Here is a 27526-nt window from a genome sequence, read left to right as displayed (position 1 = left end):
GTTCCACTCTGGAGAAGCCTCGCCTCTTGGGCAGTTGTTTCACTCTGGATAAGCCTCGCCTCTTGGGCATTTGTTCCACTCTGGGGAAGCCTCGCCTCTTGGGCATTTGTTCCACGCTGGATAAGCCTTGCCTCTTGGGCATTTGTTCCACTGTGGGGAAGCCTCGCCTCTTCGGCATTTGTTCCACTCTGGAGAAGCCTCACCTCTTGGGCATTTGTTCCACTCTGGAGAAGCCTCGCCTCTTGGGCATTTGTTTCACTCTGGGGAAGCCTCTGCTCTTGGGCAGTTGTTCCACTCTAGAGAAGCCTCGGCTCTTGGGCAGTTGTTCCACTCTGGGGAAGCCTCTGCTCTTAGGCAGTTGTTTCACTCTGGATAAGCCTCGCCTCTTGGGCATTTGTTCCACTCTGGGGAAGCCTTGCCTCTTGGGCAGTTGTTCCACTCTGGGGAAGCCTCGCCTCTTGGGCATTTGTTCCACTCTGGGGAAGCCTCGCCTCTTGGGCATTTGTTCCACTCTGGGGAAGCCTCGCCTCTTGGGCATTTGTTCCACTCTGGGGAAGCCTTGCCTCTTGGGCATTTTTCACTCTGGGGAAGCCTCGCCTCTTGGCAGGTGTTCCTCTCTGGAGAAGTCTCGTCTCTTGGGCAGTTCTTCCACCCTGGGGAAGCCTCGGCTCTTGGGCAGGTATATTAACTTGGGGGAGTATCAGCTCTTGGGCAGTTGTTTCACCCTGGGGACGCCTCCGCTCTTGGGCAGTTGTTCCACCCTGGGGACGCCTCCGCTCTTGGGCAGTTGTTCCACCCTGGGGACGCCTCCGCTCTTGGGCAGTTGTTCCACCCTGGGGACGCCTCCGCTCTTGGGCAGTTGTTCCATCCTGGGGACGCCTCGACTCTTGGGAAGTTGGTCCATTCTGGGGACACCTCCGCTCTTGAGCAGTTGTTCCACTCTGGAGAAGCCTCGCCTCTTAGGCAGTTGTTCCACTCGGGAGAAGCCTCGCCTCTCGGGCAGTTGTTCCACTCGGGAGAAGCCTCGCCTCTTGGGCAGTTGTTCCACTCGGGAGAAGCCTCGCCTCTTGGGCTGTTGTTCCACTCGGGAGAAGCCTCGCCTCTTGGCAGTTGTTCCTCTCTGGAGAAGTCTCATCTCTTGGGCAGTTCTTCCACCCTGGGGAAGCCTCGGCTCTTATGCAAGTATTTTAGTTTGGGGGAGTATCAGCTCTTCGGCTGTTGTTCCACCCTGGGGACGCCTCCGCTCTTGGGCAGTTGTTCCACCCTGTGGACGCCTCTGCTCTTGGGCAGTTGTTCCACTCTGGGGAAGCCTCCGCTCTTGGGCAGTTGTTCCACCCTGGGGACGCCTCCGCTCTTGGGAAGTTGTTCCACCCTGGGGACGTCTCGACTCTTGGGCAGTTGTTCCACTCTGGAGAAGCCTCGCCTCTTGGGCAGTTGTTCCACTCGGGAGAAGCCTCGCCTCTTGGGCAGTTGTTCCACTCTGGAAAAGCCTCGGCTCTTGGGCAGGTATTTTACTTTGGGGAAGCCTCTGCTCTTGGGCAGGTATTTTACTCTGGGGAAGCCTCTGCTCTTGGGCAGTTTTTCCACCCTGTGGACGCCTCTGCTCTTGGGCAGGTATTTTACTTTGGGGAAGCCTCGACTCTTGGGCAGTTGTTCCACTCTGGGGAAGCCTCTGCTCTTGGGCAGTTGTTCCACTCTGGGGAAGCCTCTGCTCTTGGGCAGGTATTTTACTTTTGGGGAAGTCTTAGCTCTTTGGCAGAAGTTACACCCTGTGGACGCCTCTGCTCTTAGGCAGTTGTTCCACTCTGAGGAAGCCTCTGCTCTTAGGCAGTTGTTGCACTCTGGGGAAGCCTCGACTCTTGGGCAGTTTTTCCAGTCTGGGGAAGCCTCTGCCCATAGGCAGTTGTTCCACTCTGAGGAAGCCTCTGCTCTTGGGCAATTGTTCCACTCTGAGGAAGCCTCTGCTCTTGGGCAGTTGTTCCACTCTGGAAAAGCCTCGGCTCTTGGGCAGGTATTTTACTTTGGGGAAGCCTCTGCTCTTGGGCAGGTATTTTACTCTGGGGAAGCCTCTGCTCTTGGGCAGTTTTTCCACCCTGTGGACGCCTCTGCTCTTGGGCAGGTATTTTACTTTGGGGAAGCCTCGACTCTTGGGCAGTTGTTCCACTCTGGGGAAGCCTCTGCTCTTGGGCAGTTGTTCCACTCTGGGGAAGCCTCTGCTCTTGGGCAGTTGTTCCACTCTGGGGAAGCCTCTGCTCTTGGGCAGTTGTTCCACTCTGGGGAAGCCTCGGCTCTTGGGCAGGTATTTTACTTTTGGGGAAGTCTTAGCTCTTTGGCAGAAGTTACACCCTGTGGACGCCTCTGCTCTTGGGCAGTTGTTCCACTCTGAGGAAGCCTCTGCTCTTAGGCAGTTGTTGCACTCTGGGGAAGCCTCGACTCTTGGGCAGTTTTTCCAGTCTGGGGAAGCCTCTGCCCTTAGGCAGTTTTTCCACTCTGAGGAAGCCTCTGCTCTTGGGCAATTGTTCCACTCTGAGGAAGCCTCTGCTCTTGGGCAGTTGTTCCAGTCTGGAGATGCCTCCACTCTTGGGCAGTTGTTCCACTCTGGGGACGCCTCTGCTCTTGGTCAGTTGTTCCACTCTGGAGAAGTCTCGCCTCTTGGGCAGTTGTTCCAATCTGGAGAAGCCTCAGCTCTTGGGCAGTTGTTCCACTCTGAGGAAGCCTCTGCTCTTAGGCAGTTGTTCCACTCTGGGGAAGCCTCGACTCTTGGGCAGTTTTTCCACTCTGGGGAAGCCTCGACTCTTGGGCAGTTTTTCCACTCTTGGGACTCCTCCGCTCTTGGGCAGTTGGTCCACTCTGGGGAAGTCTCCGCTCTTGGGCAGGTATTTTACTTTGGGGAAGTCTTAGCTCTTTGGCAGAAGTTACACCCTGTGGACGCCTCTGCTCTTGGGCAATTGTTCCACTCTGGGGAAGCCTCGGCTCCTGGGCAGTTGTTACACTCAGGGGAAGCCTCGACTCCTGGGCAGTTGTTACACTCTGGGGAAGCCTCTGCTCTTGGGCAGTTGTTCCACTCTGGGGAAGCCTCTGCTCTTGGGCAGTTGGTCCACTCTGGGGAAGCCTCTGCTCTTGGGCAGTTGGTCCACTCTGGGGAAGCCTCTGCACTTGGGCAGTTGTTCCACTCTGGGGAAGCCTCTGCACTTGGGCAGTTGGTCCACTCTGGGGAAGCCTCTGCTCTTGGGCAGTTGGTCCACCCTGGGGAAGCCTCTGCTCTTGGGCAGTTGGTCCACTCTGGGGAAGCCTCGGCTCCTGGGCAGTTGTTGCACTCTGGGAAAGCCTCGCCTCTTGGGCAGTTGGTCCACTCTGGGGAAGCCTCGGCTCCTGGGCAGTTGTTACACTCTGGGGAAGCCTCGACTCCTGGGCAGCTGTTACACTCTGGGGAAGCCTCGACTCTTGGGCAGTTGTTCCACCCTGGGGACGCCTCGACTCTTGGGCAGTTGTTCCACTCTGGGGAAGCCTCTGCTCTTGGGCAGTTGGTCCACTCTAGGGAAGCCTCGACTCTTGGGCAGTTGTTCCACTCTTGGGACTCCTCCGCTCTGGAGCAGTTGTTACACTCTGGGAAAGCCTCAGCTCTTGGGCAGTTGTTACACTCTGGGGAGGTCTTCTCTGTCATGCGTCACTTACAAGTGCCTTCAAGGTCACACATTTTGCGACTCTTACATGTGAGGACCTTTATTTCCAATATCTGACTTGTTCATGCTTCTCACCTCTTTCCTGCAGGTTCCCCCATGATGAGGTGAACCACCTGAGCGTCGACGAGGCCAAGAACTGGTATGGAGGCATAGTGAGTCTGATCCCCACAGTAGTGGACAACCTGAAGCGTGCCATTGCCACCCTCGAGAAACCCAAGCCCACCGCTCACTTGGAGAGGAGCTCCAATGGAACCTGTCCTGTCCCGAAGAAAGCGGACACTCCAGAGTTCATGGAATGCCACAGCACAGGCGTGCAAACTGGTGTAACAATCAAGTCGCCCACCAAGCCCTGCGTGCCAACTGGCGGGGTGAGGAAACGCTTTCGGCCAGCTTGGAAACCAAGCAGCCGCTACCACTTCTGATGACATAACCCTCATTCCATCAGCTTGAGCAACGGCAGGGCACTTAGGGAAACCAGCAAATGCTCAAAGGAAAGGTCACTTGCCTAGATGCTGCTGTAGTTCTCCAGCCATGGTATCTTGAGAGGTTCATGAGCGATGATGAAGCATGACTCAACATCGAGCTACACTCAACATTGAGTCCTATTTCATCATGAAAGGCGACCCTGGGAGAAACCGAGGCTATGGACCCACAGTACTCTCAGCTCTTTAGCTACTTCCCCTGTTCCCAGCTGGTGCCCCAAATATCGTAGGGCCTGTTTCACAGAACTAACTTACGACAAAATCCTAAACTTACTACCATTTTGGTATTCACAGAAGTTAGGACTCCTAACTTTAGGACTCCTAAATGCCTTCTGTGAATACCGAAAGTCTTAAAGTTAGGATTTTTATCAGGTTAGGAGTAGTAAAGTTAGGACTCCTAACTTTACTACTCCTAAACCGAGAAAAATCCTAACTTTAAGACTTTCGGTATTCACAGAAGGCATTTAGGAGTCCTAAAGTTAGGAGTCCTAACTTTACTACTCCTAAACTGATAAAAGTCCTAACTTTAAGACTTTCGGTATTCACAGAAGGCATTTAGGAGTCCTAAAGTTAGGAGTCCTAACTTTACTACTCCTAAACTGATAAAAGTCCTAACTTTAAGACTTTCGGTATTCACAGAAGGTATTTAGGAGTCCTAAAGTTAGGACTCCTAACTTCTGTGAATACCAAAATGGTAGTAAGTTTAGGATTTTGTCTTAAGTTAGTTCTGTGAATCAGGCCCATAATGTTAACAGGCAGCAGGTCCCACTGGGAAAGAAATATTCGCACATTAATAATTGGCTCATAAAACATACCCAAGGCCCTGGACATCACTGGCGGTGTCACTATACTGTCTGCCAAATGTCTGCCAGGGCAGTATTTGTACCTCATCAACTCCAGCATTGGCTGTAGAAGTCTGTGCAACCTGTAGGTGACAGGTTCAGATCTAAGCATGGCTGTCTTGACTATCTTCCTTCCAGACTTAAACTGAAAGAAGGATTGAGCAAGATAGTTTAGTTTATAGTGTACGCTTTACAAATGATGTGCTACTGAGCATGGTAAGACGCCCCTCAGTAGAGTACATCGCACAATGGTGAAGCATGCTTAAGGTTCTAGATTGTGGTTCACATCTTTGTATAATCCCACCTGTAAAGATGTACAACTTGCAAGCGTCTCAAAAAACCATGGTTCAATCGGACATGTCTACACACTACAGACCATGGTACACGCGCACATGTAATGCTACAAACTTCCCTAAGCCCTCTGCCCCATTACTACGCACCACGGTACAATCCACCATGTAACTATTAACATGCCCACATTCCCCCAATCAATTCAGAAAGTTTATTGATCCTAGCTGGGGGATGCTGGCTCATAGCCACCATTTCCCATCGTGCAGCATTGCTCCTCAAGCCCAGGGTCATCGCGCTTTGCAGCAGTAGTGTGTCGGAAACCAGGATAGAGTTCCAATTTACTCAGGGAGACCTTGTGTAGCCCTCTCAATCCTCACCAGAAAAATGTCCGCTGTTTGGAGGATGAAGAGCATTTAATCCATGTGTGGGAAAAGGACAGAACAAGCACGCTGAAGAAGTAGTCCCTCATCCAGAATGATAGAGCAGGGCTTCCCTTGAGCCAGGTAGCCACTGGCAGTTCTCTAAACGTCAATATAGATCCTGATTGGATCTATATTGAATCTCTCTGCTCAGCGTGGTCTGCGATACTTTGGTCCTACCAGGGCTACCTATGCAGACAGAGAGGGAATAAACCCCTTTGCAGCATCGCAAGAGCGCTCCACCACCTTCCATGAAGGGAGGCTGGGAGAACTACCCAAGACATCAACTCAACCTCACACCACAATAGCAGAAGAGCAATTGAACATATTAAAACCATTCGACCACTCAATATAGGGTTAGGTGCAGACCTTTCCACTGTGACAATAACATCAAAAAAGAGGGGGTGGGGGGGAGGTGGCAACCTAAACCGCATTTGAAAAAGCCCGTGGCCTTATCTGAAAGAGTTGGTTGTAAACGTCATGTGACCATGGGCTCGAAAGTCAACCCCAAAAAAAAATCCCACTACATGCCCCACAATGGATAGAGGACTAATCAATTATAGAGACGATTACAATTTGGGAAGGAGTTAAGGGTTTGCCTCTTTAACGAACGCTGCATCACAATGCAATACCAGCCCACAAAGTGGATACCTCTCGTATCACTCGTTGACTTGAAGCTCGTTTTCGACCCGGAACAGCGTTCTGCTGTCTTTTGTCTAGGTTCATGCTATAGAAGGAATAATAATAATCCACATTTGTAAAGCGCGAACAATCACCCGTTAGGGTCTCTAGGCACTGGGGGCCGTCGGGAAGATTAAGCAAGCTATTGCCCAGAGTCACATGGTGCTGGGCTAATCTGCTGCCGGCGCCAGGGATCGACCCGTGATCCCCAGATTCCGGAGTCAGACGCCCTGGCCGCGGCGCCACACCTCTTCCTTACAATGTTCGAAAAGTCAGAGACAGACGTATTAAACATAAAAGAAACTCCCTCATTATTCAACAGTGCATGAACCTGCTAGCCTCTTTCAAAGCCACATATGCATAAATTCAGATTAACATGTGCACGTTCTCCCTAACTCTTGCCCGACTACCCATATCCAGTGACTACAAACCTGCCTCAATCTCATCCAGAATTTGAAGTGAAGCGACTGCCAAAATCTCGACCCAACTAAGACCGAATTCCTCCTGCTTCCCAACAGCACCTAACAACCAGTCTGAAGCCTGGGTTTCCACAATACACCTGGACTGCTGACCCTCCACCCTCCTCCTGACCACTTGACAGCCAGATTAGTCACTGGGTTTCACCTTTGACATTGACCTCTCCTTCAAAGAACACATTGCCAAAACGACCAAGATGGAGCACCTGCTCCCTCCTGAACAGTGAATCTCTTCTTATATGAAGCTAACTTCAGAAGAACGTAGTAAGCCTTTCACCTGGATGAGTTCACTGACCGAATATTGGAACCAAAAATATCGTGTGCACAGAATATCGTATCAAAAATACAGAGGGCCAAAATATTGAGAAGGCAAGTGCAAATGGGTAAGTATAGATTTACTATTCTTAACGCCACATCTGAGCTCCTTGAAGAGAGATATATATATATATCTATATATATCTATATCTATATATACTTGAAGATGAAGGATCACAAGAAAACAACAGCCAGCCAGGGCAAAAATCTGGATCCCAAAGGATACAATGAGTCACAAAGAAATAAAATATCCAAGAAAGAAGTGACTCAAACAGATATATTCACCAAAGAACAAAAATATATTTCCACTACAATGTTTCAGCTTCCGCCTTCCTCAGGTAGTTTCAAGATGGTAAGCTCAGTGTGCTTACCATCTTGAAACTACCTGAGGAAGGCGGAAGCTGAAACGTTGTAGTGGAAATATATTTTTGTTCTTTGGTGAATATATCTGTTTGAGTCACTTCTTTCTTCTATATCTATATCTATATATATGTAAGTGGAGTTCTATATAGTAGAAACGTTGCTTACCTAGAGAAACTTACCTTCGTGATATTTTTGTCCTGGATATGCTTGACACGATATTTAGTCCCACAATATTTTTTGTTCCTATATTCTGTGCCAACACCTCTGGATCAGCACGGTACTCTGCTCCACAGCTTGCCAACACCAGTTTGGCTCCTGAAAGCTGCGTTCTGCTACACGTTTCATCAAAGGCCTGAAAAAGCTGGACCACATCACCCCAACACAAAGGGAAGTCCATTAGCTGCCGCTCCGATCCTCCATCATATTTTAAACAAATAAGAAAAGTTATGTTACGTGCAAAGCCACCAGAAATGGTACACCTAGCCAGAAAAATATCCATCTCAGGTGTTCAGTGCACAGATTATAAATAAAAAAAAACATGCAAAGGCCTTCTCCAGTGATACACATAGAAGCTGGAACATCATCTTTACCAATATCAGAACTGCTTCCTCAGAAAGGGACTGAACACAGTTCGGAACCTGGGAAGGGGGTGGTTACACCCCTTTCCCTTTGTCCAGTTTTGCGCCAGAGCTGGGTCTGGAGTGCCCCAGCAACTGGTTTGAACCGGGCTATGCCTGGACCTTCAGAAAGGGCTGCCTGCCCATACAATAGGAGTCTAGCTCCCAGGGAATATGCGGATTCGTTTAAACGATCATCAATCATATCGAAGGGCTACACCCACCTTCGACACTTCGCTGCTTTCTCGCTAGATTGGGATTTACAAATGTCGTCACATGCCACATACATGTAACCATGCCCTCCACCAAGGTCCCATCACCCAAGGACTCAGCGAGTCTGGAAAAAACAAAGTATCCCACCTGCCGATTCAGCCAGGTTCAGTTTTCCACCCAAAACAAAGCAATGGCTCCGCTCATCATTCCAGTCATTAATCCATGCCTTCAACAGAGCTCGGCTCCCTGCGCTCTCAAGAACGTCACAATATCTTAGGTGCTGAAGAAGCTCAGTGCGGACCTTCGGAGAGCTGGAGGAGCACCGCACGCGTCTTTGAGCTTCATTCCCAAGTAAGATCCTGGCGTCCACGCCAATACCATTTGGAAGTGAAGAATATCCTCCACGACCAGTAGTCTGGGTACAGAGGGTCCCAAACCTACTTCAGGTGATCTTGGGGGAGAATCTGCTCTGAGCTCTTGATGCAGGACAAGCTTAGGTCTTGCTCATCAGGTAGTGACATAGAGTTCCACAAAGCACAGCTGGAGCACATGGGCAGGTGGCCTGGGGTCTCTGGTGTGGCCCTACAGCGATGCAGATGTCTCTATTGAAGTCCAAACGAAGAGATCCCAGTCAGCGTTTCCACAGGATGCCTGTGATGTCTCACAGATCTCCTCCTCGTCGCCAGTAGTTATATGCAGCCGCTGGCAAAGGTAATTGAACAACGAAGTCTACAAGATCAAATGTATATGGATTATAGGCCTTTCTGGCAACAACTAGGTGACAATGTGAAACATTGGCAGAAGATCACCGGGCTCATAATCTGTAGCAAACCCAACTCCTGCAAAGGAAGTCAAAAGCCTTCAAGTTCATTTCAACCCAAAGCTATCCTTCAAACGATGCACTATAGTATTCCCAATAACAGCAACTAACGGCTAATGACTTCAAGAGTCTTCCTGCTCCTACGCATGAAACCATTGGATCACGGTCCCCAGCCGCTAGTACCACCGAGGCTGCGTTATTGCAACATTATTTACTCAACGCCACCCAAATATATATCCAGAACACCAGACAATCTTAAGATGACGCTGCCAGGACTTTTTATATTCCCACCATGCAGCCGGTGTTGATAGAGCCTTGGTGCCTCTCAAAGCAGCAACATAATCTCCTACACCAACAACACTCAACTGATCCTCTCCCTCACCCAGGACCCCCTCACCACCAAACCCAACCTCCACGAAGGCATGAAGGCCGTCGCCAATTGGATGAAGAGCAGCCGATTAAAGCGGAACATGGACAAGACAGAGGTCCTCATCATCGGCTCCAACCTATCCGCTTGGGACGACTCCTGGTGGCTGACGGCACTGGGGGCGGCCCGACACCCACGCACGCAACCTGGGAGTCATCCTCGACTCCATGCTCTCCATGACCAAGCAAGTCAATGCCGTCTCCTCCTCCTGCTTCAACACCCTCCGCATGCTCCGCAGGATCTACAGGTGGATCCCGACAGATACAAGAAGAACAGTCACCCAGGCCCTCAGCAGCAGACTCGACTACGGAAACGCCCTCTACGCAGGAGCCCCGGCCAAGCTCATCAAATGACTACAACGCATTAAAAACGCCTCTGCAGGCCTCATCCTCGACGTACCATGCCACATCACCACCCACCTGAGAAGCCTGCACTGGCTCCCAGTCGACAGGAGAATCTCCTTCAAACTCCTCATCCACGCACACAAGGCACTCCACAAGACCGGCCAGCCTACCTCAACAGACGACTCCTCTTCTACGTCCCCAACCGCCAGCTCCGCTCCGCCGACCCCTCCCTTGCCACCGTCCCGCACATCCGAAGAACCACCACAGGCGGCAGATCCTTCTCCACTCCTCGCCGCCAAGACCTGGAACACCCTCCCACTGAGCCTATGGCAGACCCAAGACCGGCTGACCTTCAGAAGACTCCTCAAGACCGGCTGTTCGACCAGTAGCGGCCCCCCTTCTCTCCCCTCAGCGCCTTGAGACCCTCACGGGTAAGTAGTGCGCTCTACAAATTCTGTGATTGATTGAACAAATCCAACGCTACAAGATAGGTGGGTGTATCCTGCTGTTCATAGGACCCCATATAACTCTCGCCCATAGATCAGGTTCAAGACTTTGCAGTCCATCACTGTGTCCCATGTACCTTAGAGGGAACCGCTCAGTGGGGCCCTATTCAAAGACCGAAAAGTTATGAAGAGGCAAGAAAACCACATGTTGGTGGTGCATTCCAACACAAATCAAGGGAGAGGAGTTGGCTTAATGGCTAGGGCGGTCGGCCTCGAATCTGGGGAACCGGGTTAGAGTCTGGGCAATGAAACTGAACATCTGTGGCAAATCACTTATCTGCCCGTCCCTAACAAAAATGATGAATGTGTCCTCATGTAACGCAACTGGTGCTATGTAAAGTGCTCTGATACCCGAAACTGGGTCAAGTTTGCGTTATATAAACTCTGTAAATAAATAAACCCAGTGCTGACCGACACACCTCCGCTGATTACAGTACATGCAGCGTAGGGCAGTCCTATCCCGTGCTACGATTCCACTCTCTGCACTTTACATTGGTACAACCTTCTATAATGTACTGTATAAATTAGTCCTCCTGTTTTACATATACCAGAGTATTCACCTTGCTATACAAATATATGGATTTCATGGGTTCCCTGTGAGCTATGCAACTGTTTAACCCATCAGAAGCCTTCAATGTACAGTACCATTGCAATGCCCCTAAGTGGCATTCAATGGTACAGTCCTGCTCATATTCCCCCTCTCTAATATATTCCATAGCTATGTAAATGTGCAGATTTCACAGCTCCTTGTGCACTATACCATGGTATATAGTCCACCCCCGGCGCTAAATAATGTGCTTAGATTGCTCCACTTCTGAGTGAACCCAACCCACATACACCGCAGTAAAACAAGCCGGTTCCTCCTCGTGCCCTGCACCCTGGTACAGTGTGATGTCGAAAGTTGCATAACATTCTCCGATTCCTCTCTCCAATCTGTACACCATGGTATTGGCCATGTGCTAAGCTACAAAACAGGGATGGACACCCCCTCTGTATTGCACACCATGGTACAGTCCTATCTGCAAAGAAAGTAGCATAAACTGAGATTCTCCCATCTGTCCTGAACATCATGGTACAGTCCAATCCACGTGCAAAGCTCCATAACTTGGTAAGACCCCACCTCTGTCTATGCCGTGGTACACTCCCATCTACAAAGCTGTATCATGTGCTGCTATCTCAATCTGTACTATACACCATGGTATAGTATGCAAAGATCCGTATTGTCTTTATTGCCCTCTCTGTACTATATGCGTAGGTAAAATCCTACGTCCACAGCAGGCCCTGACCATCCCTACTGCACCGCATATCGTATAGCCCGATATACAAAGCTCCTAACATGTTCAGATTCCCCTCTATGTGCTGTGTACCATGGTACAGTCTGTGTGAAAAGCAGAGTTTCCCCTCTGTGTTCTACACTATGGTATAGTCCCACTTACACGTCAGGGCCCCCTGTGTGTATACGTGCTGCAATTTAGAGCTATATGTAATAATAATGCACTTATAAGATGTTGCCAGCTGCCTCCTTGCTCATGGTGTGTTTTCCTCCCCGGCAGATTCTGATCTGAGTGCCTCGGTCTCCAATATGGGAATGTCCTCCAGAATAAACCTGTCTGCAACATCTGGCAATTGCAGTGTTTCAGTGAATCTGTTCTCGCCAATAATGGATGCTATGCTCTCTAACTCACAGATAACCAGGATAGAACTTCCTGCTCCGAAACCCTCCTCCTGGGGGGTGAAATGGACCACTCCGCCATTAGGGCATCTTTTCAGGCACTCAGGGTGGAGGGCGAGTGTACTGAGAGCCCTGCAGCCAGTGCTTAATTTAAGCTGGTGGTTTCTGGTGCTCAGCACCGGCACTTAATTGTCAGCACTGACTCTAGTGACAGTCCACCACATGGTGGCACTGTCTATCAAATTTTGAGATAAGCACAACAGTATTATAAGCTAATATACATTAAAGCTGAATAACATCTGCCCCTCACACCATCATCATAGGTTTGGGTGGCTTGGTATAGGTTCTTCTCTCACTGCGATGGTTAGTACTTGTTTTGATGCCGTAGTTGGCAGCACTGACAGGGCCAACGAGTGCGGCAGGGGTCTCTTGAGAAACCCTTGCACTTTCTTTTTACAACTTCAGGATTGCATGCAGGTGGACATCTGCACCCCAGGTGCTAAGAGGACCGAACCATGCAGGGGGATCCAAACCATTGCCGCCACACTTTAATCACGTCTTTCATTACCTTGCCAGCCTACATTCAACATTACTTTTGCCCTTATCTCAACCCCACTCCCCTACACATTTACCTTATTACTAATGTCTAAACCTTACCCATAATACAGTTTTAGTGTTAGATCAATCATGTTAAATGGAAACTGAGTGTCCTGACTTAAGAGTAAATATTTAATTACTTGAATGAATTCAATTGGAATATGGAGCGGCTGTTTAGAGGCCGCTCTGTATTTCACGATTCAGGCGACACCCGCCGTCACTTTAAAGAGGGTAGAGATATCACCTTGCAGGCAGGTGCAGGGATTGACTGCACCTACCTGAAGAGGGATGAAGGGGGGGGGGGGGGTGTCAATGTATTGTGACCAGACTTCCTATACAAAAACTGGGCAATTTCAACGACATAGAAGTAGGACTGTAATTATACCCTCTTCCACATAGGCCCTGAGTATAACCTGGGTGGACTCAAATTACTGCATGCTTTTATTTCGCTCCACCTGATTAAAAGCTCTGGGCGGGGGGTTGGGGGGACCAAATAAGATGCCTCTGGTCAGGAAAACAGGGTTGAACAAAAATAGCACAAACTTTGGCAGCAGCAGCCAAGTCTCAATCTCCATGTTTTTTTTATCAGGCTGAGCCTACAATGCCCATGTGGTTTCATCCTAACCCCATTACCTTGAAACTTGTAATCATAGCCTTTCTTTTCAATAACATAAGAAGCTAGATACAATGTTATGCACAAAGGACATCAAATGCAAATGATCGATATTGAAGGTCCATTTACACCATAAACACATGGCAATGACTGTCACGACAGGGTTAGTGCTGTGAACCTTTCAGTCCTTTTATTTCAGTCGTACCCGATTTGCAGGCCATAAAAGAAAGTGTCTAGTTTGTAAAGTTAGTGGGAGAGCAAATGGGCCTCAATAGGCTTTAGGCAGGGGGAAAAGTAACTTTCTAAAAGTACATTTTCCTTAATATTTATCAAAAAATCACACTACACCATTGAATTGGATTTTTAACAGCTATTCCAAATAGTTGCATAATTATTTTCTAGCCGTTTCTTAACTGAAATTCAAATTATTAAATGTTCTAATGTAAACTATTGTTTTCCTATGGAACTGCTAGCCTTATTATAGTGACAATATCTTTTGGGGCTTTTTCACCGTAAAGCCATGTTTAATATTAAATTCATAAATGTCCTACTATTAAATATCATGCCCTGCCTTAGGGGCAATAGGGCCTACATAAGAGTGACAACTATTTAGAAGGAAGGTTTTGAACTTTCAAAAGTGGTTATTTTGACAGGGTGAATTTGCAGTTTAAATATGAAACAACCAAGCTACAAATGGTAGGCCCCCAGTCGTTTGCAGCGGCACTGTAATGGGTGGGACAATGGGTGGTGTAATCCACTAGTGAATTTACAGGCCCTGGTTACACTTTGTGCCATATGCTAGAGAGTTATAGGGGAGTTGAATATGCCAATTTCACTGTATCGAAAAGGAGAGCACATGCACTTTATCACTGGTTAGCCGGGGTAAAATATAGAGTTCTACAGCCAGAAAAAATATAGAGTTCAACAAAATGGGTACAAAAATCTGGAATGGTCCTGCAGGAAGAGCAAACCTCCTACAGAAATTATTTAATTAATTCCACACTTTAATTTTACATGGAACTTGTGCATAATATGACGATAAATGAGGGAATTATGTTTGTCGTATAGGGCTGTTTGCCCAACGAATGGCCATCAGATTAAAATGCAGGAGGTGAAATGGAATGTCCCCTAGAAGGTTTCCTACACCCCACTTCCCATCCTATTGTGTGATTACACCCAGCCCACAGATCTGAAGCTTATATACTTCTCCAAGAAACATACTGCACAAGGGAGCGAGGAGAGACGGGTTGTTTCTAGCTCGCAGGATTGCAGCACAGGATATGGAAATGCTGAACATTCCGCTGCGGGGTGAACTTGAGGAGCTTGAGAGCCGGCTAGCCGTGCTCAGTTTATTGCACAAACCAGAGTCTCTGGGCCCTAGCCTCTTGCGATGAGGCTAAGAATCCCAGCCTCTGTAGCCATCCACTGCACCCCACTGAGAAATATACCGACCCCATGCGCTACACCCCAATGAGAAATATACCAACCCTATGGATCGAAGGGGGCCATTGAAGGCGGTTTGTCCCTCAGAGGTCTGTCCTGCAGATCTGCTTTGGAGACTGTGCAAGCGGTTGTGGAAATCCCTGTGGGTGTTTGGGGTGGAAGGATAAACAGGCCCTTGGAGTGAAGGCGGAGAATCTTGTAATACACAAGTATGCAGCTGAGCTTTGCTGGCTATGCCGAACACGTGGATAGACTTCCAGGTCACTACATCACGCAAGCAGCAGGTAACGTCTCATTCAGCACTCTGCAGCCACATCATGTCCCTTGGCTGAGGGGCAGTCACACACAGCTTGCTAGATACCATGTTTATCTTGTATAGCCAGAGGTTCTGTAAAAAACAGCAGGCCAGATGCCAAGCTCAACCTGATGTGCCAGAACTAAAGTAATGGTGTGAGAGCTCTTCCAGGTAGCTACTGCTATTGTGAGCACTTCAATTCAAATGCTAAGGTTGAGGACTGTGATGTTTCCATACATTTATGAGTCAGGTACATATTTAAAATATATATTCCAATGATGATATTGGGGTGGAGGGGACGGAGGTTTGTAGTGCGAGTAACAATGTGTTTTGGAGGCACAGGGAAAAATCAGCTACATTTTGGAACATGCAGACTGTCTGTGGCACTCAGGGGCCAATATCTTTCCATTAGGTTAGGTGAGGGGCCAGGCCAAGAAACAGGCACAGTCTGTCTTGTGGTAGGTGTTCTGAAGTACATCTGCTGTTTCCAATCTACTTCCTGCTCACTCATACATTCAACCTGAAGCTTCCAGACTCCTGTTACACTGGGTATATTCCCAATGGGCTTTGTGTCCTGAGCCATCCAAGCCTCATCTCACCCCCAAGGAGGCCAGCACTTGTGTGTTCCAATGAAAAAACTACCTTATCTTGCAAGTTTGCTCCTGCCTTCCTGATTCAGCAGTTCACCTACGTTAATGTCTCCACTCCAAGGCTTACCTGGAAGAGGACACCATCACATTTGGATTAGGTGTATTTCTAACTATTTGCAATTTGCTGAAGTTGGCAAATTCAGGGGCATATTATCAAGAAACGCGATAAAATTATCGCCGCTTTAGCAGCAGGAAACTGGGCTTCTATGGGAATTCACAAGGGCATATTATCAAGCCCATTATCGTCGGCCAATTTTAAAGCCGGCCTTGATAATATGGCCCTCAGTTGAATGTTCTATTGTTTGTCTGCTCTTTTATATTCACTATTACAGTGGTTGTTTATACTTCACTGTGCGATCCCCTAAGAACTGGGCACATTTCTTCGAAGTTGCAAATATAATATGTTATAAGGGGTCATGTTTACTTGTATTATCATGAAATTATCATTGATTATTGCCTTTGACACATTAATTTTGTGATTGACTGTATTCCACACAGAACCTTTGTTTTACATATATACCCGTTTACAAGGCTTATTTGGGCTGTCTCTGTTGCATTTAATTATTTTCACAGGTGTGGGGCACAATGATGATACAACACAAGTAACTTGCTTCTTAAATTAGTAACTTGATTAGAGTAGAAGACTACATCCTCAACACCTGAGAAAGGTGTACTTTTTAATTTTTTTGACAGGAGCATTTCTAATTGGACATATAGCATGAACATTTTCCCTCAATATTAATAGAATTGTACATTGATCAGAAGCTTATGAATGCCGCCTCTTAAGGAAAACTGTGTATATTCTTTTTGTCTAATTTTGAATATTGTGTATATGTAAACATGATCGAATACCAAGATGGATGCAGAGTGTGATGAAATTTATATTTTTATGGATTTTGTTTTCTAACAAAATAAAATGTACCTATGCATTACTTGACAAAACAGCATAGTCCAGCTTAATGGAACTGTGGCAGTGTTTACTTGTATTCTTTCTTGAATGGAAGAGTGATAGAGTTTCATGGTACTTGCTGAGAACCCCAATAAATGCCACAATATACATACCCACCAATCTTACAGAGTGACAAGAGCAACATCCAAAGTGGCACACCTTTTGGGCCCAACAACTAGCATGCACACCTGCTCACGGCTACAGACCCAAAGAGTAACATGCAAGGGGCCATTGGAAAATCCATCTTGAAATAAGTAGCATTTTAGAAACCCCAGTGTAAGAGCTCACAAAGTCTCTAGAATGGTAGATATTTAATAACAAAACTGACCACCTGGCTGGGTCCAGGCGATGCAGCTGTTCCTCCTCTTTTGTGGGGCGGGACAGGGGAGAGAAGGATGGGAGGGTAATGGACTGACCCAGATGGAAAGGAGTAACCACTTTCAGAAGGAAAGCAGCCTTGGTTTGCAACACCAGTTTGTCAGTGAAAAAAGTTGGAACCGGCCTTCAGACTTAAAGTTCACTAACCCACTTTGCCAATGCGACTATGAGGACAGATTTGATGGTCGACAATCGCAACTGACAGCGTAAAGTAGGCCCAAATGAAGACCCCATCAAAAACCGTAAAACGGGATTTAGTTTCCACTGGGGAACAACAAAAGGAGTTGAGGGGTAGAGACTGGCCAACTCCATAAAGAACCCCATCACAATAGAGAACTCGAACAGAGAAGGCTGGTATGGGAGACCGGGAGAATGCAGACATTGTAGCCAAACAAACCAGTTGCATACCTTTGGTAGCACCTTATCTGGTAAAGACTATTTAGCCGCAGGTACCTTACCATATAATATTCCCCAGTAATCCGATTGGATCCAGGAATTTTTTGAGCAACTCTTCCATGCTGGTAGATGGTGTTGTTTGCACTAAAAGTAACATGCTCAGGGGCATATTTACAAGCCCCTTGCGCCTCATTTACGCCGCCGTTGTGTCACTTTTGTGACGCAGTGGCTGCGCAAATCCTGCGCCATGGTGCGGGGTACTTGCAACATGACGCATCTGGGAGATGCGTCACGTTGTAAAGCCCTGCACCACATGTAGGCATTCCTGCGCAGGGGGGGTCTTTCCGGCGCAGGAACGCCTCCTAAAAGTGGCTGAGTGAAATCTTCAAGATTTCACTCAGTCACTTTGGGGCCCATGCTGCGTCAAAACCCTGCGCCTGCTTAAAGCAGGCGTAAGGATTGACGCACGCAGCATTAACAAGATAAGGCCCCCCAGAGCATTACTGGAGCTGCGTCACGCTTGCGATGCAACTCCAGCAATGCGCCGCCTTTACGGCACAGATGCGTCACGCATCTGTGCCATTTTTGCCCCATGGTGCGCCGCATTGTAAATGCGGCTCATCCATGCTGGCGGAGCCGTGGCGCACAATAACAGGCGCATCCCTGAGGATATGCAGGGATGCGCCAGTTATTGTAAGTATGCCCCTCAGTGCCTAATAAAGCGCGACCCTAGCAAGCTGGCAACATTGTTGTTCGTACATGGATTATGGCATACATTGACATTGCTACTGCCAATATTGTTGCTGTTGTCTGGGCATAGATTATTGCATACACTGACACTGCATTTATGGGCACTGTCATAGAGGCACAGGTTGTGGCATAGGTTGACATCACACTTATTGGTAATGCCATTGTAGGGCCTGCACATATCCTGGTTCTCATTGACATCGTATTTACCCATTGCAACACATCCAAGGGGGACTTCTAGCCGTAGATTCCTTACCTTAGAATAGATACCAAAGCAACAACTCCCCAGAGGTAGAACTGTGGTAAACTAAGACGCCCAGCTGAAGTAAACAGGCAAAGTGCCCATTACGCCAGAACTGTCTAGGCAGTAATGTTTGGCAAACATGTGCAGCAATGTCCATCTCACTGCCTGGCAAAATCCAGAACATCCCCTCCCCTCCCCTCCCCTCCCTCCCCTCCCCTCCCTCCCCTCCCTTCCTCCCCTCCCTTCCTCCCCTCCCTTCCTCCCCTCCCTTCCTCCCCTCCCTTCCTCCCCTCCCTCCCTCCCTCCCTCCCTCCAAGGGTTGCAGCTTTAGCTCTGGTGGATGACCTCTTATGCCCTAAGGGGGCTTATTTCAAGCCATTGTGTAGCAGATTTTAATACAGCGGCATATACATCTGGAATCCTTTTTGCACTGCCTTTCTTCACAACTGTAAAACCAACAAAGAGTGGATCGTCCACCCGGAAGTCCATGGTATGACTGATGTAAAACGACAGCGCTCCTTTCGGGTCTTGATCTTCTTGACAAACTCTGGACCATAGTGGCATTGAAAGGCCTGTTCCCGAACGTCACTAGGGATGAAATGCATCTCCGAGCAAGAGCCGTCATGGAAACTCCAGCACGCAGATGTGCTGACATTTTGTGTGCTCTGTGGTGCCGAATAGATCTAACCAAGTTGCTCCCCAGTATCTGAAGAGACCACCACCTCTGAATGAAGAAGCCAGTGTTAATCTGCAAAACATTGATGGCTGAGTTAGTCTTCTCTGGTGTTCAGTAAGCCCACCAGACGTTTAACCACCAGGAACATGTCCTGATTTTTTATCTAGGTCCAGAGATGCAGAGCCTCTTGACACGGAATCCACGACCCCACTCTACCCTGCTTGTTGCAATAACACATAGCAGTGGTTTTGTCTGTGGACACATGAACCCGCCTTCTTTTGATAGATGGAAGAAGGGTTTTGAAAGCCAAGAGAACTGCTCTCTGTTCCAATAAGGCGATGTGGAGCTGACGCTCCGCCACAGACCAGAAGTGATGCATACATCTTTTCCGTGAGCTCTGGGTAAGGAAGAAAGCGGGATTTGCCATCGACCCAATCGTGGGCTGTGAGCCAACGCAGCAGATCTTTTGCACTTCCCTCCGATATCTGGACCAGAACCGAGAGATTGCCCTGATGCTGTTATCACAGGGACTTCAGATCCCACATGTCAATGGGCATGCTTTACCAGCAGGAGGCCATGAGACCCAGCAGATTCCTAGTCAGCCTCACCACAATCCAAGACAGAGGGTGAAACATCTGACTCCTAGCCCGAATATCCTGGACTCACTGTTCTGGGGAATAAGCCAGAAACTGCACTGTATCCAGAACAGCTCTAATGAAAGGGAGCATCGGGTAAGGAGTCGGAGTGACTTTGGCATGTTGATCATGAACCCCAGCAAAAGTTCTGCCATAGTCTGAAAGTGGGCGATTACTGTATGGGCCAGCCCACCTACAACAGCCAGTCATCAAGGTAGGGGAAGACTGAGACCCCTGACTGCCACAGATGAGCTGCAACCACCACCATCACTTTTGTGAACACCCAAGGGGCGGTGGTAAAGCGAAAGGGAAGCACATCTGTGAGGGCTGCATTTAAAGGGAAGTAAGAGTGCCGATTAGGATATCCCGGGCTGAAGAAACTCTGTCAAGACCCTGGTCGTCAACCATGGGTAGCTGCAGGTCCAGGACCGCAACTGCCCTCCAGACTACCATCGCAAAATAAGTTCCTTCCACTGTAGCCACAGTGGAAGGAGAGAGGAAGCCAGTGTCGGGTAAGGTGTTCAGAACAGTGGTGTCAGCCAAGTTCTCGTACCAGGTTTCATTGGCCACGGACTCTGCTAGTCGGTGCAGGAGTCTAGCAATGGCAGTCCAGCTTTATATCTGAGTTAGGAGTCACAATTGGCTCGGCGCCACAGGGAACAGCACCACTGGAACAGTTCCCAGGACATGTTGCGAAGTCGCAGCCGGAGCCGATCCGAATTCACAAACAAACCTTGAGGGCCCAACTGGCTGCGAGGGTAGATCCAGTCGGAGACCCTTTCGAAGCCATGGTATTGGAAGGTCCTCCAGAGGGGTTTTGCTGCCCAAAAATGAGGCTCCGGAAATTCTCATAGTTGGGTGGAGGTCGCTCCAGCTCCAGGAAGTGTGAAGCTGAACCAATGTCCCTCATGTCGTTCGAAGAATGGGAGCAACCTAAAGAAGTCTAAGTGCACTTTGGCTTCTTGGACAACTTCTTGTGAGACTTACCTGAAGAAGTCCGGGATCGCAATGAAGATAGATTCTAGGAGCATCCCGAGACCTCCCATCAACCGGACCAGGAGCGGCAGAGTCATGTGACAAGTGGCGAAATGTTTCATGGCCCGCTTGCAGAAAGCCTTGGGGTTAATGGTCTTACAATCAGCGCAGACTGCAGTCGTGGTACCGCTCCAAGCACCAGTCACACCAAGTGGGTGGTCCATCACAGACATCTGTTTGTTACAGACACCACAACGACTGAACCCAGTAGGTTTCTTAGGGGACGTCTCCCAAAAAATAGTAAGGGAAAAAAAAGGCAGACTAGACTTCAACAAAACATGGGAAAAGCCAGTCAAAAGTTTACTGTGGGAAGCTCGTTCAGATTTGTGCTAATGTCTTGTAAAAGGAGGAACGAAGGTCAGCACCTATATAGGCAATGCGCTTGTCCCTTCCAGGACAGTTTACGCTATGTTCAACAGATATTACATCCTACCCGCACGCACGGAGACTGCTCCAAATCTTCCAGATTCAGTCTGACGCCTGGGGAGTATTCTAAGATAAGGACTCTGCAGGCAGAAGTCTATCAGATACTCTTTTACACTGACCACTGCACAGACTCTCGGAGCTAGAGTGCGCAAACTGCCTCAGTCAGGCCCGTAAACGGTTCACAATGTTGACTGTGCACCATGAAACAAAATTGTTACATCTTCCAGAATAAGTGGTGTTAGAATTGGGGGTCTCTGGTTGGCACAGGTATGCACTTGTGACAAGCAGGGACCCTCTCCTCTAGTCAGGGCAAAGGACTACTCCTAGAAATAACCCCTGCTCATCGTCTAGGCGGCGTGGCGCGAGCAGACAAGGCTAATCCCCAGAGCACATATGGTTAAGCATTTGCAGTAATACATACAATAACTCATCAACCCACCACACAGAGACACAAGACTGTTCTGATGGAAATATATCCTTTATATTAAAAACTCTCAAGCAGGCTTTATGGTTCCAGTAACTTTTAAAAGCAGTTCCACAATACCCAAAGCAAGATGTAGACCTTGGTTGCAAAGTTTAGAAGGGCTGTGCGCTTCGTATCGCTCCTGTGCGCTCTGTTCAGTTCACCAAGCAATGCCCTGTGAAGTCTCACATGCCTCGCGTTACGACGCGGCTGGCGTACCCAAGGGGTACGAGTCGTAGCACTCCTGGTGCGACTCATACTCCGTTAGCAGAAAGGGGCTTTAAAGTACACACTCCTCACGGACATTGCAGTCCGGAGCGCGGCGTACAATCCAGACGTACTCAGGGCGGGTTCAGCAAAAAGAGGCGGTGCGAGTCGTAGATTGGAGCGGGACTCGCACGGCACACAGTTCGGGGCTTAGAATGCACAGTACCTTCCTTTGTTGTTCGGTGCGGATGGGGAGAAGAACAGACGTCCCACGCAGCGGTGCCTTCCTCCTTAGACACGAGCTACGGCTCAATGGCTCAGCAGGCTCTTTTCCTTGAGGGCAGAGAAGCGTTGTGGGGTAGGCTCTGGATCTCGGCGTACGCTCTGATCCTGAAGAGGGGGGGGAAGTGGCTTGAGGTGATGCAAGCAGCGAGGCGCTTTCAGCACAGCATCACACGGAGGGGTGAGCCCAAGCGGAGTCCGTCTTTACTTTGTGAGCTAAGGCTGGGGGGCCACAGGATCACGATGCTCTGACCGGGCGGGTCCGTTCTTACGTTGCGAGCTCCGGCTCGATTTGGCAGCAGTCACGGTGCTCGGGCCAGGCGAGGTTGGCCTTTACTGTGTGAGTTGCGGCGCGATCGCCCAGGAGTCGCGTTGCTCGGCGGGACAGGGGTGCACAGGCTCTCAAAGTGCGGGGCAAGCTTCACAGCGCACTCAGTTCTCCGTGGTTAGCGCTGCAGGGGAAAGCAGCAACTTCCTTCTACAGGGGGATAGAGCCCACTGTTCCTGGGGCTCAGTTCAGGGGGCAGGTTCAAACGCAAGCCCTTCGAGATCTGCCTCAGAGATTGCACAAGTTGAAATAAATAAAGTCTTTCTCAGTCTTTTCTCCTCTCCTTCTTGCAGCAAGGCACCCACCACAGGCCAGTCTCTCAGGCTAGAGACAGTAGTCCTCCATGCAGCTTTCCCAGGTCCTTCTCTTCGGGAAGAGTTTCTTCTTGGCATAAACAGGATCACATTTCTTGGGAGCAGGGCTCCTACTTTTATACACCATTTCTTTTGTTCTTGCAGGCCAGGGGGGCCTGTGCCTAGTTCAACCCTGTTTTGGAGCACTTTGTTTTGGAGACTCTGCTTCTTCTTTCAGGGTGCAGGGCGGAGACATCAGACGCTCCACAGGAGGTGGAGCCAGCATTGTGGTGGCAGAGCACAGCCCTATTCAGAGTCAAAGCACACTCCCCCCACCCATCCTGGTGTAATCTCTCTATTCACCACCTGGCAGCGCAGACTGTGTCCTGGAATCCCCCAGCCCTGTCACTCACAGAAACCAGACCGCAGATACACATCCTAGCAGAGGCGGGCTCAAATGGTCAGGCAAGCAAATGCTAACTTTCTAAAAGTAGCATTTGCAAACACAGGATATTAAAATAAACTTTACTAAAAGAAGTATTTTATTATTCTGACTCCCCTCCCAGCTAAAATCATAGAAAAGGTGATGAATGTCCAACTTAGTGCATTCTTAACGGCCACCCAGGCGCTAGATCCATCGCAACACGGCTTCAGAGCCAGCCATAGCACTGAATCAGCGCTAATTAAAGCCACTGAGGAAATCAGAGCAGTAACCGATGCTGGTGGCAGAGCAGCGCTGGTCCTTTTGGACCTCTCTGCGGCCTTCGATACGGTCCACCATGTGATATTGTTGGACCGTTTGGAGGCATGTGGGGTACAAGGGAAAGCACTTAACATCCTAAAAGCTTTCCTTGCCAACAGAGTCCAGAGTGTGACACTTGATGAATGAGTCTAAACTTTTCGTTTTACTGTGTGGGGTGCCTCAGGGTTCGTCCCTGAGCCCCACTCTGTTCAATATATATGTTACCTCACTAGTTCCAGTAATTCGAGCATTTGGCTTTGAACTTACTTCTTACGCCAATGACACCCAGATAGTGGTGTCCCCGTTACCGGGCAAAGAAGATGGAGTAGCCAAAAAATTTCAAGACTGTATGTTGGCAGTGGGAAACTGGATGGCCGGAAACTGCCTTAAATTGAATTCAGCAAAAACGGAAGTTATAGTGTTCGGTTCAAATATTAACTTCTGGAGTCCTAACTGGTGGCCTGAAGGCATGGCTAATGTCCCTACCCCTGTGCCCAAGGTTAAGAACCTAGGGGTATTGATTGATGACCAGCTCACCTTTGGGCCCCAGGTCAATCTGTTGTCCTCCTCCATCTTTTTCCTGCTAAAGACAATCCGTAAGATCCTCCCCTTCCTTCCAGAAAGCTGTAAGAAAACAGTTGTCACGACGCTGGTTCTATCGCGTCTGGACTATTGTAACAGCTTGTTCCGTAATGCACAACAGGGCATTTTGAACAAAATGCAGGTTCTGCAAAATGCCGCAGCGCGCCTTATTACTGGGATTCCTAAGTACGCCTCTGTTCCCCAGGAGCTAGCTAAACTTCACTGGCTCCCGGTGCGAAGACGGATCTCGTTTAAAGCTCTTTGCTTGGTATTTAAGGCCTTGCGAGGTCTAGGCCCGCCTTTTCTCCAGCGCTACTTTCGTTGGTATCATCCTGCAAGACACCTTAGATCCTCTGATGCAGGGCTGATTGTGGTACCGCGAATTAGGAAAGCACGGTGGTGGTGGTGGTGGTGGGGGGGGGGGCAGAAGCTTCGTTCTGGGAGCCTGGAACGCCTTGCCCCTGGCTCTCAGAAAAATGACGGATTTGTTGGCCTTTAGGAGAGGCCTTAAGACCTGGCTGTTTACTCTCTAATCTCTTTATGGTCTGGCTTTGGAGCATTACTTAGCGCCAGGACACCTACGGGTAACAGTGCGCTGTATACATTTCAAAAATAAATAAATACATTATTCTGAGTTCAGGCATACTAAACTTGACTTTACACCATGTTCCCTGAGCCTGCTGGGATTATAGAGTGTAATAATTCCAGCAGCCCATTCTGGCCTATGAGAACAGGTAGCCTTACAATAGTGAAAAACGAAAATTGCTGTAATTCACTATTAGGACAAGCCCTGATGTGTGTGGCATGTCCTACCTTATGCTTACAATGCACCCTGCGCTTGGGCCTACCATAGGGGTGACTAATATGAAGTTAAGGGAAGGTTTAGGGACTGGCAAGTAGGTGTACTTGCGCATTCAGCATGACCGTACCAGACTGCACGTAGGTTCTGCAATGGCAGACCCTAGACACATTTTACTAGGCCGCTTCTGTGGGTGGCACAACCAGTGCTGCAAGCCCACCAGCAGCATTTGTATTTATAAGCCCTGGCACTCCTGGTGCACTTCACTGCGGACTGACAGTAAACCAAATAAGCCAATCATGGAAACCAATCAATGTATACACTTTTCATAGGGAGCACTTACACTGTGGCACTGATTGGCAGTGGCACAGTGCTCTGAGCAGCTAACAGCAGCAAAACACATGAGGCACATCAGCAAAAAGTGGAAGGGAGACTCACGCCAAGGTGCCAAGTCTAACAAGTGGATTTTGTCGAGTGGCGACGAGCTGGCAGGATGACGCCCACCACCTCGTCTGACAGATAAAGGAGCTCAACCTCCAATCATCAAGGGGGATGCCTTTGAGACGAAGGTGGTACCAGCCCCTCGGACTGGGAGTGACGGTCCACCCTGGACAGCAATCTAAGCACAGGACTCAGGGAGAAGCTCCAAAGATCTGCATACCACACCCTTCTTAGCCAATATGGGACAATTAGAAGTACTTTTGCCCCATCTTTGCGAATATTCCTCAGAACTTAAAGAAGAGTATGGGGTGGAAAATTGCTGAATGCAGATCAAAGAAACAACCTAAACTGAAAATTGTCTCGCAATGCTTCCCTCAACGGATACTGGAGGGCTGGCACTAAGCACTTTCCAAGGAGGCAAACAAGTCCACCTTGGTGAAGAGGTCCAAGGACTACCTCCGAGCGAGAAAGCCACTTGTGATCAAGATAACCACAGCAGAAGCTGTCAGTTCGGAGACTCTGCCAGGTGATCTGCCGTGAACCACATCCAGTGACTGTGTGCCCAAGACCACAGCATTGACGCCTCTTCACATAGGAGTTGAGACCCTACTTCCACCTTGTTTGTTCATATGCCACATTGCAGTCGTTTAGTCAGTCAAGATCTAGCCAGACAGACCTTGGATAGATGGATGGATGGGTGGGTGGATGAATGAATGAATGAATGAATGAAGAGGAAGGCTCTGAGCGCCAGCTGAAACATCTGCAGTTTGATGTGAAGCACCTGCTCCTCCAGAGACCAAAAGACACCTGATCTCCAGATGAGCCCTCAACCCTCTAGAGGACACATCATTTACTACATTTGTCACGGTTGGAGGGGGAACTGAAGGGCATCCTTTGGTGAAGGTTTACCTTGTTTCCCCACCAGACTACGACCACATCCACCATAGCACGCCGGAAGAACACAATGGTGTCACACAGATCTCCCCCTACATACTGAAGCCCCTGCCTATGGAGGCACCACTGCACAGCCCTCATATGCATGAGGGGTTCTGAGACCAGGAAGCTAGAAGACCTTGCAGACGTATTACTATCAGGAATGGAACTCGTGTCGTCCATGAAGGATGGGACCATAGTCTGTATATTCTGGATCCTCAGGAGGAAAGGTATGTAGAAGCGCACCCCCTGATAGAAGCCCTCTGGAGGTGGAAAGGTGGGGTGCTATGGACCCCCCCCAGACATCCCCTCATAGACCGGTGCAATCACTCACTGCACCCCCATGCAAAGGGATCTCTAATATCTCGTTAAAGTGCAGACAGGCTTCCCACCTGCACAGTAAAACAAGGAGCGGCTTTGAGGCAGCAGCTCCATATTTCACTGGACTGTGCTGCCCCCAGGGCTGTATGAGTTCGGGGCTGCCCCTGGCGGCAGTGCATTCACTGTAAACGAGCGCACTTTTCTTGATTGTGCATGGCACACCTATTTAAAGAAGCGTGTTGGCGCAAACAGAAAAAGTGCGCCCTATTGTGTCATAGGGCCCCCTGGTGTTCCTTGGTACGATCAATGTACAAGCTGAGCGCCCTTTTCGGATCCGAGCTATGGAGCTCCTCCTTCCTAGAGGGGTGAAGTGGAGCATAGAACACCGTCAATGTGTTAGTCTGATTTGGAACAGCACCACAACTTTTAGTAGGAATGATACCCGCACAACCAATTTGTCTGGGAAGAAGATAGTGTATGGACACAAAGAGCCTGAAGCTCACACACACCGTACCGGGGTGGTGGCAACTATGAACACAGTCTTGAGTGTAAGGGGCAGCTGCGATGCATCTTGGATGGAGTGCACATCAAAAAAGTGAGGACCAGATTAAGGACCCATTTGGGCATTACAGAGGGAGAAGCGCAAAACATTTTTTTAGTCCTTATAAAAATGACCCACAACGAGAGCTGACCTGTCAATCCGAACGCCAAAAGATAACCCTTAATTAACTGTGCCAAAAGCCAAGCCTTGCCGGGAAAGGACAAACAATAGAAAGTCAGACACCTTGGCCTGGACAGGGGGAAATCTGGCATGTGTAACATCAAACAACAAACTTGTCCCAATGACCTGCATATACAGTATTTGTCGAAGGACACCTAGCTGCCAAAATGACATCAACT

At 48.9% G+C, this 27526-nt stretch overlaps 1 protein-coding gene across 2 annotated transcripts in view; it reads left to right on the top strand.

Moving 5' to 3' along the window:
• SPACA9 (sperm acrosome associated 9) overlaps positions 1-16709 on the top strand; it is a 70703-nt gene extending 53994 nt beyond the window's left edge. Inside the window, exons 4-5 of one of the 2 annotated variants that reach the window (XM_078646168.1) lie at positions 3772-4051; positions 12033-16709. In XM_078646168.1, coding sequence (XP_078502294.1) covers positions 3772-4051; positions 12033-12044 — 292 coding nt within the window. In that variant the 3' untranslated portion in view covers positions 12045-16709. Of the gene's footprint in view, positions 1-3771; positions 4390-12032 lie in introns of those variants that run through there. The other variant, XM_078646167.1, reaches the window with a different exon arrangement.
• Positions 16710-27526: the final 10817 nt, after the last annotated feature.

Source organism: Lissotriton helveticus, chromosome 5_1 (genome assembly GCF_964261635.1).
Source record: "Lissotriton helveticus chromosome 5_1, aLisHel1.1, whole genome shotgun sequence".
Taxonomy (NCBI): Eukaryota; Metazoa; Chordata; class Amphibia; order Caudata; family Salamandridae; genus Lissotriton; species Lissotriton helveticus.
Note: the sequence above shows the minus strand (reverse complement) of the source record. Positions and strands in the feature narration are given on the sequence as shown.